The sequence below is a fragment of the Gopherus flavomarginatus genome, unplaced genomic scaffold (genome assembly GCF_025201925.1).
Source record: "Gopherus flavomarginatus isolate rGopFla2 unplaced genomic scaffold, rGopFla2.mat.asm mat_scaffold_34_arrow_ctg1, whole genome shotgun sequence".
NCBI classification, from domain to species: Eukaryota; Metazoa; Chordata; order Testudines; family Testudinidae; genus Gopherus; species Gopherus flavomarginatus.
In genome coordinates, this window is record NW_026115061.1 from 4,425,389 (window position 1) to 4,443,785 (window position 18,397).

The 18,397-nt window shown below is 49.7% G+C and overlaps 1 protein-coding gene across 11 annotated transcripts in view; it reads right to left on the reverse strand.

The window, feature by feature from the left end:
- LOC127042180 (zinc finger protein 436-like) overlaps positions 1-18,397 on the reverse strand; it is a 118,287-nt gene that overhangs the window by 12,212 nt on the left and 87,678 nt on the right. For all 11 annotated transcript variants that reach the window (XM_050935798.1, XM_050935797.1, XM_050935796.1 and 8 more), the window contains 2 exons: positions 11,638-11,726; positions 10,839-10,965 (listed from right to left, as the gene is read on the reverse strand). In XM_050935798.1, coding sequence (XP_050791755.1) covers positions 10,839-10,965; positions 11,638-11,726 — 216 coding nt within the window. The remainder of the gene's footprint in view (positions 1-10,838; positions 10,966-11,637; positions 11,727-18,397) is intronic.

The following is an 18,397-nucleotide window of genomic DNA, read 5'->3' on the forward strand; positions in this document are numbered from 1 at the left end:
CAAGGCCCTAGATAAGGGGCACCTGGTTTGTACAGAGGGAGGGCGGGAAGCCCCCACAAGCTGAAGGGTAGGAGCGGGAAGTAGCCCAGGGGAAGGAACCATCAGTTCAAGTGGTTTACCACTATCCTCAGGGCCCCTGGGCTAGGACCTGGAGTAGCGGGTGGGCCCAAGTCCTTCCCTCTCCACTCCACTCCTCTAGGACACAAGTGGGGCAGTTAATATTCCAAATCAGGGGCAAGAAATGGTGCCCTGAACGCCCCCCCCCTCAAAGAAGAGAAAGCACGAGACCCATCATAATAGTGCCGGAAATTTGCCACAACAGGCATACCCCTGCATGTCTTGCTGACTCAATAGGTGTATCCCCTTAATCCTTTCAATGGGTTCATTGTATGGCTGATGACCCTGGACTGGCCATCGAACAGGCTGAGTAGCGCTGATGCCAATATGTCTGGGGGTGTCAGTCAGAAACACTACACAAGTCTGGAATACAGATATACCCTACATATCTGTAACTCACAATACAAAGATAGAAACAAGATCATCATACTTGGAAAATCATAACATTTTCACTGACTCCTTACATGGCATATATAGCATGATTCATTGCAATTTCATCATATTGGTATTTATAATAAAATAATAATAATATAAAGTCTCTCAATTCCATACAGTGTCACTTAATAAACCAGTCAATTCCCAGGACCGGTTCCCCAGGTGTTTGAAGATGCCAAACACCTTGCTTGTGAGGGACTGAAATACTCACATATATGTTGGGAACACACAAACATACACTGTGCAAGTCTGTACCCCTATGTTCACTCTTTTAAAAAATTATGATCAATTTTGTTCATAGTATGTGTCAGGGCCAAATCCCCACTCTGTCACTCCGAGTGCAGAAAGTGGGGGCCCAACAGGATTCTACAAATTAATTTGTGCCACTCTAGACTTGTATTAAACCCCCAAAGTTACAGCTTTTCTCTGTCGTTGGCTTGGTAAATGCTGCCACCACCCAAATGCAAAAAACCCCCAAACCCTTGGACCCAGGAAGGAGCACTTGAGAATTCTTCCCTTTGGGGCACCCTCAAGCCCTTTCACCTCCCCTCCAGGAAAGAGCTGAGAAAGAAAACAAAGGAAACACTGGTCTACAATTTTTGAGAAGTTGTCTGCTTCAGAGACAAAATGTGGTATTTATTATGTATTTTGATGTGCTGAATTCAAATATGACAATTAAAACAACTGATTGGCTACTGTTTCTAAGATATTTAAGTTTTTACTTTTTATGTCTATGTATATTGTGTAGATCATAGAGTTTTAATCATAAATTGTAAACCTAGGTCTTTTCATGTGTTTATGGTTGCTTTACATGATAATATTTCACCTGTCTTGTTTATGTAACACTTTAAAAATCAGCAAAAGGGTTATATAAATAAAATTTATTATGAAACAAAAGGCAAAAAACTATTCTGTACATAGTTTAGTCCTATTCAGTGTCTACTCGGCGCTTCTTGGCTTGTCTCTTGTATTCATTAAATGGAGCATCTCTTGTCACTGTCCAGCAATAGTCTGCAACCATTGATGGGCTCCATTTGCCCTGATAGCGTTTCTCCATTGTTGCAATGTCCTGGGGAAATCGCTTGCCATGCTCGTTGCTCACTGCTCCGCAGTTCAGTGGAAAAAAATCTAGATGAGAGTGCAAAAAAATGTATCTTTAGTGACATGTTGCAACCAAGGCTTTTGTATGCCTTGAGGAGGTTTTCCACCAACAACCTGTAGTTGTCTGCCTTGTTGTTTCCGAGAAAATTTATTGCCACTAACTGGTAGGCTTTCCATGCCGTCTTTTCCTTGCCATGCAGTGCATGGTCAAATGCATCATCTCGAAGAAGTTCACGAATCTGAGGACCAACAAAGACACCTTCCTTTATCTTAGCTTCACTTAACCTTGGAAATTTTCCACGGAGGTACTCGAAAGCTGCTTGTGTTTTGTCAATGGCCTTGACAAAGTTCTTCATCAGATCCAGCTTGATGTGTAAGGATAGTAACAAAATCTTCCTTGATTCAACAAGTGGTGGATGCTGAACACTTTTCCTCCCAGGCTCCAATGACTGTTGGAGTGGCCAATCTTTCTTGATGTAATGGGAATCTCTTGCACGACTATACCATTCGCAGAGAAAACAGCAGTACTTTGTGTATCCAGTCTGCAGATCAAGCAAGAGAGCAACAACTTTCAAATCGCCACAAAGCTGCCACTGATGTTGGTCATAGTTTATGCACCTCAAAAGTTGTTTCATGTTGTCATAGGTTTCCTTCATATGGACTGCATGACCAACTGGAATTGATGGCAAAACACTGCCATTATGCAGCAAAATAGCTTTAAGACTCGTCTTCGATGAATCAATAAACAGTCTCCACTCATCTGGATCATGAACGATGTTGAGGGCTGCCATCACACCATTGATGTTGTTGCAGGCTACAAGATCACCTTCCATGAAGAAGAATGGGACAAGATCCTTTTGACGGTCACGGGACATGGAAACCCTAACATCACCTGCCAGGAGATTCCACTGCTGTAGTCTGGAGCCCAACAGCTAGACTAGAGCCAATCAACAATTTTAAGCATCATTTTCATTCTCAGTGACCCAGAATTAGTAAAGTTTGACTATATTTATTTCAGAAGCATTTTGGCAGTAGAGCAGTGAAATTAGCTGTGGCTACCAGCTAATCAAACAACACACACAAACTTCTTAGGACACCAAAAATCCAATCCTGTTCTTAAAAGAGTAAATTTTATTAAAATTGAAAAGGAAAACAATACATCTGGAACTTAGGCTTTTACTAGATCTTAAAAGAAAATTTCTGAAAGCACCCAAAATAGCTTTCTTGGGGGTTCAGCTTAAAGCTTACAAGCAAACAAAAGCATCTGGGATAACACAGAGGAGATCCAAAAGCCACAATAAAAAGTAAACCTGATTGTGTCTGTCTAAACATTCCCTAGCCAAATCATTTCTTCTAGGTATGGAAGATGAATTTTCATACCTGCTTCAAGCCATACACAGCATTGCTATTCCGTATTGCCTTCTCCGGAGAACAAGAGACAAAGGGAAAGTTACTTTCCCATTTAAAAAAGTTGTAGCCTTTCCATTGGTTCTTTTGGTCAGGTGACCAATACTTTTTTTTAATTTTTTTATTTTTTTAAAAACCCTGTTGGCTTGTTAATCCTTTAGAGGTAAAGCAAGCAGAGAACTCACACCAACAGGGATTTACAGCCAACTGGCTGGCTGGGTGTTTATAAAAGGGAGAACCCTCCCCTCCCTTTCATTTATTACTGTATGGCTTGTGAGGTACCATTTTAAAAGACTTAATCTACTGAATATCCTCCTGTTAAAATGTGTAGCAACATTGTATGTAAAGTTATGAGATTTTACGGTATGATGTTACTGAAAAGGCTGCAACCCTAACCCTAAGTTCCTCAGAGACAGCAAGGCAAACAGCTGGTCAAACAGCCATTCTCCAGGAGAGGGAAGGTGTGAAGAAGACATTTACATTCCATCACAGGGACACTTGAAGCTCGTATCTATAACAGCCTGTCACCATGACTCAGCTGGGAACTGAATTTGTTTCTAGTACAAAGGACTGAATTATAAAAAGAGGTGAGGAAAATGCATAAGACTCTCTCTCTCTCTCTCCCCTTTCCCTCTGCTCATGACAACTCCTGAAGAACTGAATGTGGATGGTAGGGGCAGGTTAGGGGGAGTCCTGGCTGAAAGGAAAACCAGCCTGTCTCAGCAGATGGTGAGAGAAACATTTGTTTTAAATCCCTTTTAGTTTGTTAAGTTAAACATTAGTGTGTGTTTTATCTTGCATTTCTTTTGTAAACAATTCTGACTTTTATGCCTCATTACTTGTAGTCACTTAAAATCTTTTTGTCAGTAGTTAATAATTTTATTTCCTTTTTTAAATCAAACCAGTGTGTTTGGATTAAAGTGTGTTGGAAACTCCATTTGGAATAACAAGGCTGGTGCATGTCACTTTCCACTGATGAAACAACAGATTTCATATGAGCTCCCCTTCTTCAGGAGTGTGCTGGACAGTGCAAGATGCACATTTCTGGGGGAAGTCTGGGAGCAGAGAATTTTCTGGGGTTCTCCTATTGGGTATTGTAATTTGTGAGTCACTGACTAGCAGCACTTAAAACTGTAGCTGGGAGTGAGTTACATGCTGGAGACTGTGTGTGAACTGCCCAGGAGTGGCTGCTCTCACAGTAGAGCACTGTAAAAGGCACCCCAGCTTGGGGAACGGAGGGGACAGAGCTGTTCAACAGTCCAGAATGTACTGTGCTTAATGTCACAGACATTCAATTTCAAAGAGTCTCCTAAAACACAAAGAAAGTAAATCCACGTCCCAGAAATCAGTCTCCCTGGCACTGCTTCTTGCTGACAGAGAGATCCAGAGACAAAGAGAGAGTCCTGGGGAAGCTGGAAACATAAGCATGGGGTTCGGAGGAGAAAGGGAACAGGAAGGGCAGGGATATTACTGAATGCAGGATCTCAGCAGTACTAAATGTCAGGATAACACATAGTGCAGCCCACTGGAAAACATAATCCCAACTATACATACAGAATGATGGGGTCTAAATTAGTTATTTCCATTGATTTATATAAGGGCAATAAGATATTCCCTGTATTACTGTCTATCCCTTTTTAAATAATTCCTAACATCCTGTTTGCTTTTTTGACTTCCGCTGCACACTGCTCGATGTCTTCAGAGAACTATCCACAATGACAAAAAGATCTTTTTCCTGATTAGCCTAATTTTGCCCTCATCATGTTGTATGTATAGTTGGGGTTATTTTTTCCAATGTGCATTACTTTACATTTATACACATTTGCCATTTTGTTGCCCAGTCACTTAGTTTTGTGAGCTCTTTTTGAAGTTCTTCACAGTTTGCCTTGGTCTTAACTATCTTGAGCAGTGTAGTATTGTGACGTTATTGATATAATCTGGGACCATATAGAACATGGTTGCAACCAAGGTCCTGTAGTGGCCCCAAATCTTATGTAAAGGGGGTCATATAAGGTGTCCAAGACCAGGTTATGGGTTGCTGGTTATAATTATGGTGTCTATATGTATGTATCATTTTGTAGTTGAAGTTATGACTATTGGCTATATACTATCTGTATTTTGAACTGCTGCTGTGCTTCTGGGAGACATCCCAGACAAGTTGGTGTTAGCTCTGCCTAGCATGCTTTATGGCCCATTAAGGGCCAACAGCTATTCAACTGACCCACTGAGAGAAGGAAGATATGCCTTGTAACTGAAAGTATGCAGGGACTTGCCCATATGACTCCAGACTCCATTTTGCTGTAATTTTCCACAGTAAGAACAAAGAAGTGTTCTTACACCTGGAAAAGCCTATAAAAGGCTGATGCCTCATCTCCATCTTGTTTTCAACCGTTCTTCTTACCTCTGGAGGAACTTTGCTACAAGCTGAAGCTCTGAACAAAGGACTGACTGACACATCCCAGAGGGGGATGTACTCCAGAGACTTGATTTGAACCTGCAGTTTACTCCATCACTGCTACAAGCCTGAACTAAGAAGTTTGCCATTACTGCATGTAATTGATTCCATTTAACCAATTCTAGCTCTCATCTCTATCTTTTTCCTTTTATGAATAAACCTTTAGATTTTAGATTCTAAAGGATTGGCAACAGTGTGATTTGTGGGTAAGATCTGATGTGTATATTGACCTGGGTCTGGGGCTTGATTCTTTGGGATCGAGAGAACCTTTTTCTTTTATTGGGGTGTTGGTTTTCATAACCATTCATCCCCAGGACGAGTGCACTGGTGGTGATACTGGAAGACTGGAGTGTCTAAGGGAATTGCTTGTGTGACTTGTGGTTAACCAGTGGGGTGAAACCAACGTCCTCTTTGTCTGGCTGGTTTGGTTTGCCTTAGAGGTGGAAAAATCCCAGCCTTGGGCTGTAACTGCCCTGTTTTAAGCGATTTGTCCTGAATTGGCACTCTCAGTTGGGTCCCACCAGAACCGTATCGTCATAAGTATCATCTGCAAACTTTGCCACCTCAGCTCACTGTTTACCCCTTTCTCCAGATCATTTATGAATAAGTTGAATAGGATTGGTCCAAGGAGTGACCCTTGGGGAACATCACTAGTTACTCCTCTCCATTCGGAAAATTTATCATTTATTCCTACTCTTTGTTCCCTGTCTTTTAACCAGTTCTCAATCCATGAAAAGATCTTCCCTCTTATCCCATGATAACATAATTTATGTAAGAGCCTTTGGTGAGGGACCTTGTCAAAGGCTTTCTGGAAATCTAAGTACACTATGTCCACTGGATCCCCTTGTCCACATGTTTGCTGACACTTTCAAAGAACTCTAATAGATTAGTAAGACATGATTTCCCTTTACAGAAACCATGTTGACTTTTGCTCAACAATTTTTGTTCTTCTATGTGCCTGACAATTTTATTCTTTACTATTGTTTCAACTAATTTGCCTGGTACAGATATTAGACTTACTGGTCTGTAACTGCCAGGATCACCTCTAGAGCCATTTTTAAATATTGGTGTTACATTAGCAATCTTCCAGTCATTGGGTACAGAAGCCGATTTAAAGGACAAGTTACAAACCATAGCTAATAGTTCCCCAATTTCACATTTGAGTTCCTTCAGAACTCTTGGGTAAATACCATCTGGTTCCGGTGACTTGTTACAGTTAAGTTTATCAATTAGTTCCAAAACCTCCTCTAGTGACACTTCAATCTGTGGCAATTCCTCAGATTTGTCACCCACAAAAGGTTTGGGAATCTCACCAACATCCTTAGCCATGAAGACTGAAGCAAAGAATGCATTTGGTTTTTCTGCAATGACTTTATCGTCTTTAAGGGCTTCTTTTGTATTTCAATCGTCCAGGGGGCCCCACTGGTTGTTTAGCAGGCTTCCTGCTTTTGATGCACTTAAAAAACATTTTGTTATTACCTTCTTAGCTTTCAGCTAGCCCCTTCTTCAAACTCCTCTTTGGCTTTTCTTATTACATGTTTACACTTAATTTGGCAGTGCTTATGCTCTCTCCTATATACCTCACTAGGATTTGACTTCCACTTTTTAAAAGATGCCTTATCTCTCACTGCTTCTTTTACATGGTTGTTAAGCCACAGCGGCTCTTTTTAGTTCTTTTGCTGTGTTTCTTAATTTGGGGGATAAATTTAAATTGAGCCTCTAATATTGTGTCTTTGAAAAGTGTCCATGCAGCTTGCAGGGATTTCACTCTAGTCATTGTACCTTTTAATTTCTGTTTAACTAAACCTCTCATTTTTTCATAGTTCCCCTTTCTGAAATTAAATGCCACAGTGTTGAGCTGTTCTTCCCACCACAGGAATGTTAAATGTTGTTATATTATGGTCACTATTTCCAAGCAGTCCTGTTATAGTTACCTCTTGGACTAGATCCTGCGCTCCACTCAGGACTAAATCGAGAGTTGCTTCTCCCCTTGCAGGTTCTTGTACCAGCTGCTCCATGAAGCAGTCATTTAAAGTATCCAGAAATTTTGTCTCTGCATTTTGTCCTGAGGTTACATGTACGCAGTTAATATGGGGATAATTGAAATCCCACACTATTATGGAGTTCTTTATTTTGATAGCCTCTCTAATCTCCCTTCGCATTTCAGCCTCACTATCACTGTCTTTGACAGGTGGTCGATAATAGATCCCTATTGTTATATTCTTAGTAGAGCATGGAATTACTATCCATAGAGATTCTATGGAACATGCGGTTTCATTTAAGATTTTTCCTTCATTTGAGTTTACATTTTCTTTAACATACAGTGCCACTCCCCTCCCCACCCCTCAAGTATGACCTGCTCTGTCCTTCCAATATCTTTTGTACCCTGGAACGATTGTGTCCCATTGATTGTCCTCAGTCCACCAGATTTCTGTGATACCTATTATGTCAATATTCTCTTTTAACACAGGGCACTCTAATTCACCCATCTTATTATTTAGACTTCTAGCATTTGTGTACAACAAGTACTTTAAAAACTTGTCTCTGTTTTTGTCTGCTCTTTTCTGATGTGTCTGATTCTTTTGTGTGTGAATGCTTCTCGTCTGATCTGGCCCCTACTTTATCCTCTTCCAGCCTCTCTTCCTGACTAAAACTAGAAAAATCTCTATCACTAGATTCTTCTCTAAGACAAGTCTCTGTCCCATCCACGAGTTCCTCTGCAGCCATTGGCTTTCCCTCCATCTCTTAGTTTAAAAACTGCTCTGCAACTTTTTAATGTTAAGTGCCAGCAGTCTGGTTCCACTTTGGTTTAGGTGGAGCCCATCCTTGCTGTATAGGCTCCCCCATCCCTAAAGTTTCCCCAGTTCCTAATAAATCGAAACGCCTCCTCTCTACACCATCATCTCATCCACGCATTGAGACTCTGAAGCTCTGCCTGCATATCTGGCGTGGAACTGGAAGCATTTCTGAGAATGCCACCTTAGAGGTCCTGGATTTCAGTCTCTTTCCTAGCAGACTAAATTTGGCCTCCAGGACGTCTCACCTACCCTTCCTTATGTCATTGATATCTACCTGTACCATGACCACTGGCTCCTCCTCAGCACTACACATAAATCTATCTAGATGCCTTGAGAAATCTGCAACCTTCGCACCAGGCAGGCAAGTCACCATACGATTCTCCCGGTCATCACAAACCCAGCTATCCCTGTTTCTAATGATCAAATCTCCCATTACTAACAGCTGCCTTTTCTTAATGACTGGAGTTCCCTCCCCGGAGAGGTAACCCCAACATCATCTGTAAGGAGGGTCCTAATTATGGGAAGATTTCCCTCTGCTCCCATTGACTGCTCTCCTTCCCTAGGCCTTTCATCCTCCTGAACAGCGCAGTGGCTGTCTGACCAGAGGTGGGACAAATCTATAGTGTCCCAGAAAGCCTCATGGATATACTTCTTTGCCTCCCTTAGGCATCTCCAGTTCCACCACCCTGGCCTCCAAAGCCTCCACGTGGTCTCTGAGGGCCAAGAGATCCTTGCACCGAATGCACACGTAAGCCACCCACCCACAGGGCAGGTAATCATACATGCTACATTGAGAGCAATTAACAGGATAGCCCCCACTCTGCTGCTGGGCTTCTGCCTGCATTCTCTTCTACAGTTACCTAGGTTAACAAGAGGGTTTTTGTTTCAATCAAGAAGTTTGTATTATAGCTTAAATGTTTTAAAGACTGGCAAGAGAACCTCGCCCCCTTCCCACTCCTCTTCCAAACTCCCTGTTAGCAGCCCTGTTTGAAAAGCTTCCGGGTGGCTTGCTCACTGCTTTACAAAGCACTCCCCTATCACATACTCCCCAGCCCCTGCTTGAGCCACTCAGGGTAGGGGGCTGGGAGCACCCCCAGTACCCCAGCCCACCCTCCCAGCCCTGACTCCTGCACCCCCTCCCACATACCGAGCCTTCACACCCCATGCTGACTCCTGCAACCCCTGTACCCTGAACACCAAATGGGAGCTCCTGCACACACCCCCACATTGCCACCTGCACCCCTCACACCAAATGGGAGCTGCCCCAGGTAAGCACTCCACACCCCAACCTCCTGCCCCAACCCTGAGCCCCCTCCTGCATCCTAAAATCTGGCCAGACCCTGCATCCCAATCTCCAGCCTGCTCCTCCACTCTAACTCCCTCCCAGACCCTGCACTCCCAGCCCTGACTCCTGCTCCCTGAACACCTTGCCCTCACTGACTCCTGCATCCCCTCACACCCCCAGCCCTTATTCCTTCACCCCTCACAGACACACCCCAGTTCCCTACCCTGTCTGATTCCTGCAACCACCCATAATCCCTTCCCTCCCCCACCGCCATGCCCCTCACACACCCCCCGCCCTGACTCCTGCACCCCTCCCAGAAGCCTCCTGCCTCCCCGACTCCTGCCCCCCCACATCCCCACCTGCATTGCTCGCATGAAACAGGAGTTGCTCCAGATAAGTGCTCCACACCCCAACCACCTGTCCCAGCCCTGAGCCCCCTCCCACACCCTAACTCCTGGCCAGACCCTGCACTCTGACGTTTTTAATTTTTAATAAAGGGCTCTTATCCAAAGCACTTTAAAATAGTTAGCTAACAGTACAAACAATATATGGAAAGATCATTAAGTGGTGCACCAAGACTCTCAGCGATTTTCAAATGGTCTGTGGAAAAATCGGTTAGACGACAAAAACAATCCATGTACCTCACTTTATTTTCACTTACTTCCTATTGCTTAGAGGAGGAGGAGGAGGAAGGAAAAAAAGAATGAAAAATGGGGGTGGGAGGGAAATAAGAGAGAATGTTCTTTTTCTTGCCTGTCTCCCAAGGAGGGACCCCTAAAATGGAGCTGAGCACAAGGCCCCACTAACGCTAAATCCACCACTGAGCTTCCTTCTCTGGATACCCCCAGCCAGCATTCAAGGACACACGGAGCGTCTGTGTGACAAGTAACCCTGGACCAGCAGCTCTGACTCCAGCAGCCTGCTCGTTACACCCCAAGCACATTCAGGTCTGGGTAGAGAAGGCTCAGGGTTTGAGAGGTCAGGGGTAGGAAGCTTCTGCCGCACCTAATCCTCAGTTTTACTTGAGCAAACAGGAGATATTTGACGCTGTGCGATACGGCTCCTGTGCTCTGTTCCCAAAGTGTTCTGCAGCAGGGGAGGGTCTCTGGTAGTGTGTGTGTGTCACTGGCATATTGGTGTGATGCTGAAACAGGGCAGAGTAGAGGTGGCATTGTGCGGCTGCTGTGAATCATCTCTCTTCTTTTCCCCTTCCAAGAACTGAGGGGACAGGAACCCTTACCCAGCGAGGTCACATTCTCATAGTTCTCCTGCATGACATCTCTGCAGAGGGTTCTCTGAGTGGGGTCCAGCAGAGCCCACTCTTCCCTGGTGAAATACACAGCCACTTCCTCGAAGGTCAGCGACCCCTGAAAGAGCGAAAGTCCAACACTCAGTACCCGCTGCCCCACTCACAGCCCCACTGTACATGGGGGACAGGAACCAAACAGAAAATCTGGGTGGATTGCAGTCAGAGTCCCAACCCACCCTGCTCAGAGCATCCACGAAACACCAGGGGGAAGGGATGAAGAGAGAGCCCCTCCTCTCTCCCAGCAGATCCATCACACACCTACTAGCCACTGACTGATTCAGGAGATGGAGCCCCTAGCAGGGTCCAGGGAGAGCTCCCTGGTAGGAAGCCCAACACCATCCCCATTCTGAAGAGCTGGATGTGAAGGGAGGGGAATCTCCCCTAAGCCTCACTGGTGGGTGCCCCCTTCATATCTCACAGCAGCTGCTGGTTAGGCAGGTAGGGCTCTAGCACTGGGAGTCTGGTCAGTTTTCCCAGCTCCATGGAGCTGGGTTATTTTCTGCTCCACAAACTAGAGCATTTCCACCGCTGAATCTCCTGAGTCTGTTCCTAGAAACTAGGCCACTTATTAACTAACTCCCAGCAGGTTTAGCACACCCCTGTCCTCCTCCCTTTCTCCATCCTGTGCATTTCCTGCAAACCAGACTGTGCAAACCTTCCCATCTCTGGTGTATTTGCTGTCCCTCTCCCTCCTGGAGGAACCCACCAGCAATCCCCTGATAATACCTACCTGAACTGGCTCCTCTGCAGCCACTTCTCTCCCCTGTCCAACGAGAGGACGGGATGAACTGGAGCAAAACACGGACATTATTCCGCAGCCTGGCAGGGTGAGAAGGGCAGTTGTGGAGGTTTCAGAACAGGTTTTAATTCATTTCACAGCATGATTCCCCCAGGCCCTTTCCCTGCAGACAGACACCCTAGAGTCTGCCATGCTGAGAAAGGCTTGATCTCTGTGTACAGTGTAGACCTGGCCCCTCCTGCCAGGCTAAGCCCACAGAGACATATTAACCTCTCTTCTCCCTCCCCACATCCCATAACAAAGTCTCTGAACACAAGGCTAGAAAAAAGCAGAACCAAAGTATTCACTATGGGGGATTCCCTGACACGGACCCCATGGCAGCCACACCCCAGCAGGAGGGATATGGAGTCAGGAACTGGATTTTCCTCTGTCTGATTCTCATCTTTTCCACAGGAAAGTGACTCTATCCAGGGTGCAGCAATACATTTTTCTGGGCAGATTAGAGATCTGGAAATCTCTCTCCAAACTCTTCTCTCTCGTTGCCCCTTTCAGTCTCTTTCTCCTTCTATCTCCTTTTCCCATCCCCTCTCCCTGCCAGTCTGGTAGGAAAGTCCCATTCCTGGGTAGTTTGCTTCCCCATGGCTGGATTTGCTCCTGCAATTGCTAATGGGACGAGAAATGAGGGGGAACTGTTTGTGTGGAGTCATTTTAAGGCCAGACCCCAGCATTTTCCCTTCATTCCTTTCAGTTACTTGGAATGTCTGGCTCAGAAATGAGTATTAATAAGGTCCAGGGCTGCTCTAGGGGGCTAGGACCAGCTGGAGAAAGTCATCCCCTGGGCCAGGCAGAGAAGCAGCTTTAACTAAGGTCACTTCCCAGCACAGAACCCCGCTGGGGAAGCAGCAGCTGCTAAGCCTGGTCTCCCAGATCACAATGGAGGCTGCAGAGTCTGACTCAGGAAGCTGAACCCCAATATCCAGAGCAGAGAAGGACAGAGCATCTGAGCAGCTTCCCTCCTTTAGCTCTCTGGGGAGAGCAGCTAATGAGAGCCCCTCCTCACAGGGAGAATGGCTGATCTCATTTGCCCCACTGTCCATCTGGAGTCACTCCTTGTCTTTCCATACAGTGACTCTGGATTAACAATGGTCTCAATGACACCAGATTTCAGAAAGAATGAGTCCAGAATGCTGTGGAAAAGACCATTGTGTGGCAGTGCTAGCCCCCTTCCCACCTCCCTCACCCCTCAGATCGAGAACAAGGATTGGGGGCACAAATTTTCTAAAGGGAACCAAAAATTCCTGCAGTTGTCAAAAGAGGAGAGAAGCAAAATCTGACTTCACACTCACAGTGTTTGATAAGTGAACAGAAAGTTATCACAGTGACAGGGCATGTGACTGGGGAATGCTGGGCAGTGCTTGGAGCCAGGACTCTGGCACAAATTGATCAGAGAGAAGGATCATGGTTAGTAGAAGTTCCCACAGCCAGGGACCCACCAGATATTTCCTGGGACGCAGCCCCCAGAGTCCCCAGCCAGGGACCCCAGATACCTCTCAAAGCCCCACCAGCCACGGAATCCCCACCAGACCATGACTGTCAGGTTGGGAATCCCAAAGGGTTCCCCTCACCAAGAGCCCCCAGCAGCCAGGGACCCACCTACTGGGAACTCGGTTCCTCACTGCCTGCCTAGGACCACCCCCCCCACACCACCACCAGCAGGATCTGCCATGCCATTTGTCTGGGACCCCCTCCTCCACCCAGCAGGACCCCCTGATGCTTTACAGTGCGACCTCTCACTCTGCTTGCCTGGCATTCCCTTATCTAGTGCCAGGGATCCCCTTCCTGAGCTCTGTGCACTGGGCATTGCAACAATCCCAGGAGCCAGCGGGGGAAGCTCAGACGGAGCCCCTGGCACAAAACCAGGCTCCCTCTAACCCCCTGTCCCGCCCCCCCCCCAAGAGACACCCACCCCCACTGTTCTGCAGCCACCAGGCCCCCAGCGATACCCACCTCCAGGACCCATAGCCTCAGGGATGGGTACATCACAAACACCACACCCCAAAACCCCAAATCTCCACAACCCACCAACCTGACTAGGGTATCCCCTGCCCAGCCACCCAGAGGCCTTCCCCTACCACAGTGCCCCTTCAGCTGCAATCTCCCCACACAGACACCTTCCCCGCCCCTGCAACAGTGTTACCTCACAGAGTGTGATAAGTGGATAGAAAGTTACCACCACCCCCTGCTGGCCAGTCACACAGGCAGAGGGACCCCTGGGGGAAGCCTCTTTAACAGGACAATGGAAAGCCTGGAAGGCAAGAAAGGTAAGAAATGTCCATGCCCTGTCACTAGCAAATAATGGTCACCATGGATCCACCCTAGAGGTGGCTACATCTTAGCACTGTGGGAATCAACCTCTCACACAGACCCTTTGTCATGGGGTTTGGGATACTTCTGGACCCCGCTGCACTCAGAGCGACAATCTCATCCCTTGCCAGCTGGAGAAAAGAAAAAGGTCCAATCAACTCTCCTGTTACCAGCTGGGAATCACTGATCCGCAAACAGGGGGAGGCCTCTGGCTTTGATGTGTATTAAAGATGTGGCTGGTCTCTTTCATCGGCAAACATTTTAATACAGATAAAGGGGGGAAGAAATGGTTCTCAAAGGAGAGGGGAAAGATCAACACCGAGAAATTTAACCCCCTGCAGCCTCCAGGATGGAGAATGATTCAGGGCAACAGGTTTCCTCCAAGAAAGGAGAAGTTGCTGGGATTGAGGAACATGGAAAACAGCCCCAAACATGAATTTGTATCAGGGGTGAGAGGCAAGTGGCACAAACAGGGACAGGATTCAATTAACTCTCTCCCCTTCCCCCATCCACCACTTCCCCCCCCCCCGGGAATTTCCTGGCTGCACAGAGACAGTTCAACCCCCTGCCTCGTCCCATTGACCTTCCGCCCCCTGCAACTCCGGCTTCTCCCCCGCACATGGCGCTCTGCGGGCAGCCCAAAGCCCTTTGAATCCCGGCCCACGGCCGCTGATTGCCCCCTACCCAGACCCCGGCCCCAACTGCCCCCCAGGACCCCCACCCCCTAACACCGCTGGTCCTTGTCCCCTAATACCCCTCTCTTGTGACCCCTGCCCCTAACTGCCCCTTGGAATCCCAGCCCCTATCTAAGCCTCCCTTCTCCTTGTCCCCAATTGCCTCCTCCTGAGCCCCCAACTTTCCCCCAGGACCCCACCCCTACCTGTCCCAATAAACCCCTGGGACTCCCATGCCTATACAACTGCTGCCTGTCCCGACTGACTCCCTGAACCTCTGCCCCATCCAACTCCCCCGCTCCCTGTCCCTTGACTGCCCCCCCAGAGCCCCCACCCCTTCTCCAACCCCGAGCCCCCTTACCGTGCCACTCAGACCAGCGTGTCTAGCTCCATGCAGCTCCAGACACATTGCTGCCATGCTCCCCCGTGGAGCCCACAGCCGCCCCTCCCCCAGCACCTGCCTTCCAGATTTGAACACCTGAAAATTCAGGAGCGCACAAGCTCAGTTTTGGTAGCTGTTACTTCATTTCTCCCAAATCAAATACACTGATCCACTGTAACCTGCTGTAGAAAAAGTAGGAGAAAATTGAGCAAGAAATGCTTATTACAGGAGTCGGCAAACGATGGCATGGGAGCCAATTTTTGATGGCACGTGGCTGCCTGCTGGGACTCCATGGGTCATTAAAAATCCCGCCGATGTGGCAAGCCGCGGGGTCCGCGGTCTCACACCGGAGCGCTGGCGAGCGCAGCAAGCCGCTGGCCCCTCTTCCGCCTTCCCCTAGAGCCCTGCCGTCGCCCACTGGGGCTGAGCGCTCCCGAGGGACAGTGTTTGGCTCCGTGGGGAGGGAAAGACGCTCCCCGCTCACCCGGAGCCCTGCTGCCGCGCGCACAGCACTCTGAGGGGCAGGGTGGAGCAGGGCTGTGTGCGGGGGGGTGAGCGAGAAGCCTCATGGTAAGGGGGCCGGCTCCGGGATTGGGCGGGGGGGGTAGCTAAGGGGTGGGGGCAGTCAAGAGACAGGGAGCAGGGTGGGTGGGATCCCACAGGGTGGTTAGGGGTGGGGGTCTCTGGAGGGGTCAGTCAGGGAGCAGGGTGGTTGGATGGGGCATGGGAGTCCTGGGGTCTGTTTGGGGGGTGGATAGGGGTCAGGGCAGTCAGGGGACAGGGAGCAAGGAGGGTCCTGGGGGAGCAGTTCGGGGGGTCTCTGGGGGTGGTGGTCAGGGGACAAGGAGCTGGGGGGGCTGGATGAGTCAGGAGTTCTGGGGGGGACTGCCAGGGGGCAGGGGTGTGGAGAGGAGTTGAGGCAGGCAGGGACCAGGGGTGGGCATTGTATGGGTCCAGAGTTCTAGGGGTCCTGTCAGGGGGCGGGGAGCGATTAGATAGGCGTGGGAGTCCAGGGGGGTCTGTTTGGGTGTAGTGGTGTGGATAAGGGTAGGGGCAGTCAGGGAACAGGTAGGCTATAGGATCCTAGGGGGGCAGTCAGGAGATATGGGGCAGGGAGGCTTAAATAGGAGGTGGGGTCCCAGGAGGGGGTAGTTGGGACAAGGAGTGGGGGGTTGGGGTTTTTTGGGGGGGCAGTCACTCAGCCCTCTGCCCTGATCCCACCCCCCCACCCCCCCACAGCCCTCTGCCCTGAGCCCTGCACCCCACACACCCCCAGGCATCTGCCCTGAGCCCTGTACCCCCCAGGCCTCTGTTGACTCCTTGACCTCCCCATGACCCCAGCCCTTACTGGCACACCCATAAATACCCAGCCCCCCTACCCTGACACCTGCACCCCGCACACATGCCCCCAGCCCTGACTCTTGCACCCCTCACATTCCCAGCCCCGCCCCCACATCCCATGCACCCCACACCATCCCCATCCCCACCCTGAGCACCAAACAGGAGTCACATTCCCACCTGCACCTGTGCTGTGCCAAGTCTTCATTTCTTCACTCTCATTTAGGGGTTCGCGTGCCAGTCATACTTTGTAATGTGTTTTAGAAGGTCTCTCTCTACAAGTCTATATAGTATATAACTAAACTAGTGTTGTAAAATAAACAAGGTTTTCAAAATGTTTAAGAAGCTTCATTTAAAATTAAATTAAAATGATGATCTTACGCCATCGGCCCGCTCAGTCCACTGCTGGTCTGGGGTTCTGTTCACCTCGGCCGGCAGTGGGCTGAGTGGGGCCTACGGCTGGGACCCAAGCTGGGAAGGGTCTGGCAGCCAGAACCCCAGACCGGTAGCGGGCTGTGCGGGGCCGGCAGCCGGGACCCCAGACCAGCAGCGGGCTCGGCAGCCGGGACCCCAGATCGGCAGTGGGCTGAGCAGGGCCAGCAGCCAGGACCCTAGACCAGCAGCGGGCTGAGAGGCTCAGCCCACAGCTGCTCAGGGGTTCCATCCTCCGGCTCCTGCCAGCCGGGATCCCAGCTGACGGATCCACTCAGCCCGCTGCCGGTCTGGGGTCCCGGCCGTGCCCACATACAGTGAGTACCTACCTTCTCCCTGGTTCTGGCCCATTCTCTTCCTCTCTCTGCACTGAGTTGAGAATGGGAGTAGACCGAGCACAGAGCTGGGGGTAAAGGGTCTGTCCAGGAGCTAGAATGAGGGAGGGGGGCTCAGGGTTGGGGCAGGAGGTTTGGGTGTGGGGGCACTCACCTGGGCAGCTCCCATGTGGTGTGAGGGGTGCAGGTGGGAATGTGAGTGGTGGTGCAGGGGCTCCCGTTTGGTGCTCAGGGTGGGGATGGGGATGGTGAGGGGTGCATGGGATGTGGGGTGGGGGGGCTGGAGATGTGGGGAGTACAAGAGTCAGGGCAGAGGGCTGGGGGCATGCGGGGGGTGCAGGTGTCAGGGTAGGGGGGCTGGGTACATGTGGGGGTGCCAGTCAGGGCTGGGGTCATGGGGGGGATGAAAGAGTCAGAGGGCTGGGTGGTACAGGGCTCAGGGCGAGCACCTGTGGGTGTGTGGAGGTGCAGGGCTCAGGGCAGAGGGCTGAGTGTGTGGGGAGGGGGTCATGGCTCAGGCAGAGGGCTTAGTGACTGCCCCGCAGAACCCCCAACTCCCCCACTCCTTGTCCTGACTACCCTGTCCTGGGACCCCTGCCCCTTATCCCCTGACTGCCCCCCTAGGACCCTACGTCCTACCTGTCCCGACTGCCCAAACCCTTATCCACACCCCCACACCCAGATAGACCCCCTGGACTCCCACGCCTATCTAACTGCTCCCAGCCCCGACAGGACCCCCAGAACTCTGGACCCACACAACCCTCCCCGCTCCCTGCCTGTCCCAACCCCTTTCCACACCCCTGCCTCCTGACAGGACCCCCCAGAACTCCCAACTCATCCAACCCCCCACAGCTCCTTGTCTCCTGACCACCCCGTCCAGAGACCCTCCCACACCCTAACTGCTCCCCCAGGACTCACCCTTCTCCCTGTCCCTCCACTACCCCCACCCCTTACCCACCCCCCGCCAGTGGCCCCAGACCTAGCCCCCTTACCATGAAGCTCCCCGCTCATCCGGAGCCCTGCCACCGCCGCCCCTGTGCACGAAGCCCAGCCCTGCCCTGCCCCTCAGAGTGCTGCACGCGCGGCAGCAGGGCTCCGGATGAGCTGGGAGCGTCTTTCCCTCCCCATGGAGCCAAACGCTGCCCCGTGGGAGCACCTAGCCCCAGCCCCCATAGCGCTGCGTGCACGGCGCCAATGCTCTAGGGGAAGGCAGGGGAGGTGGCAGC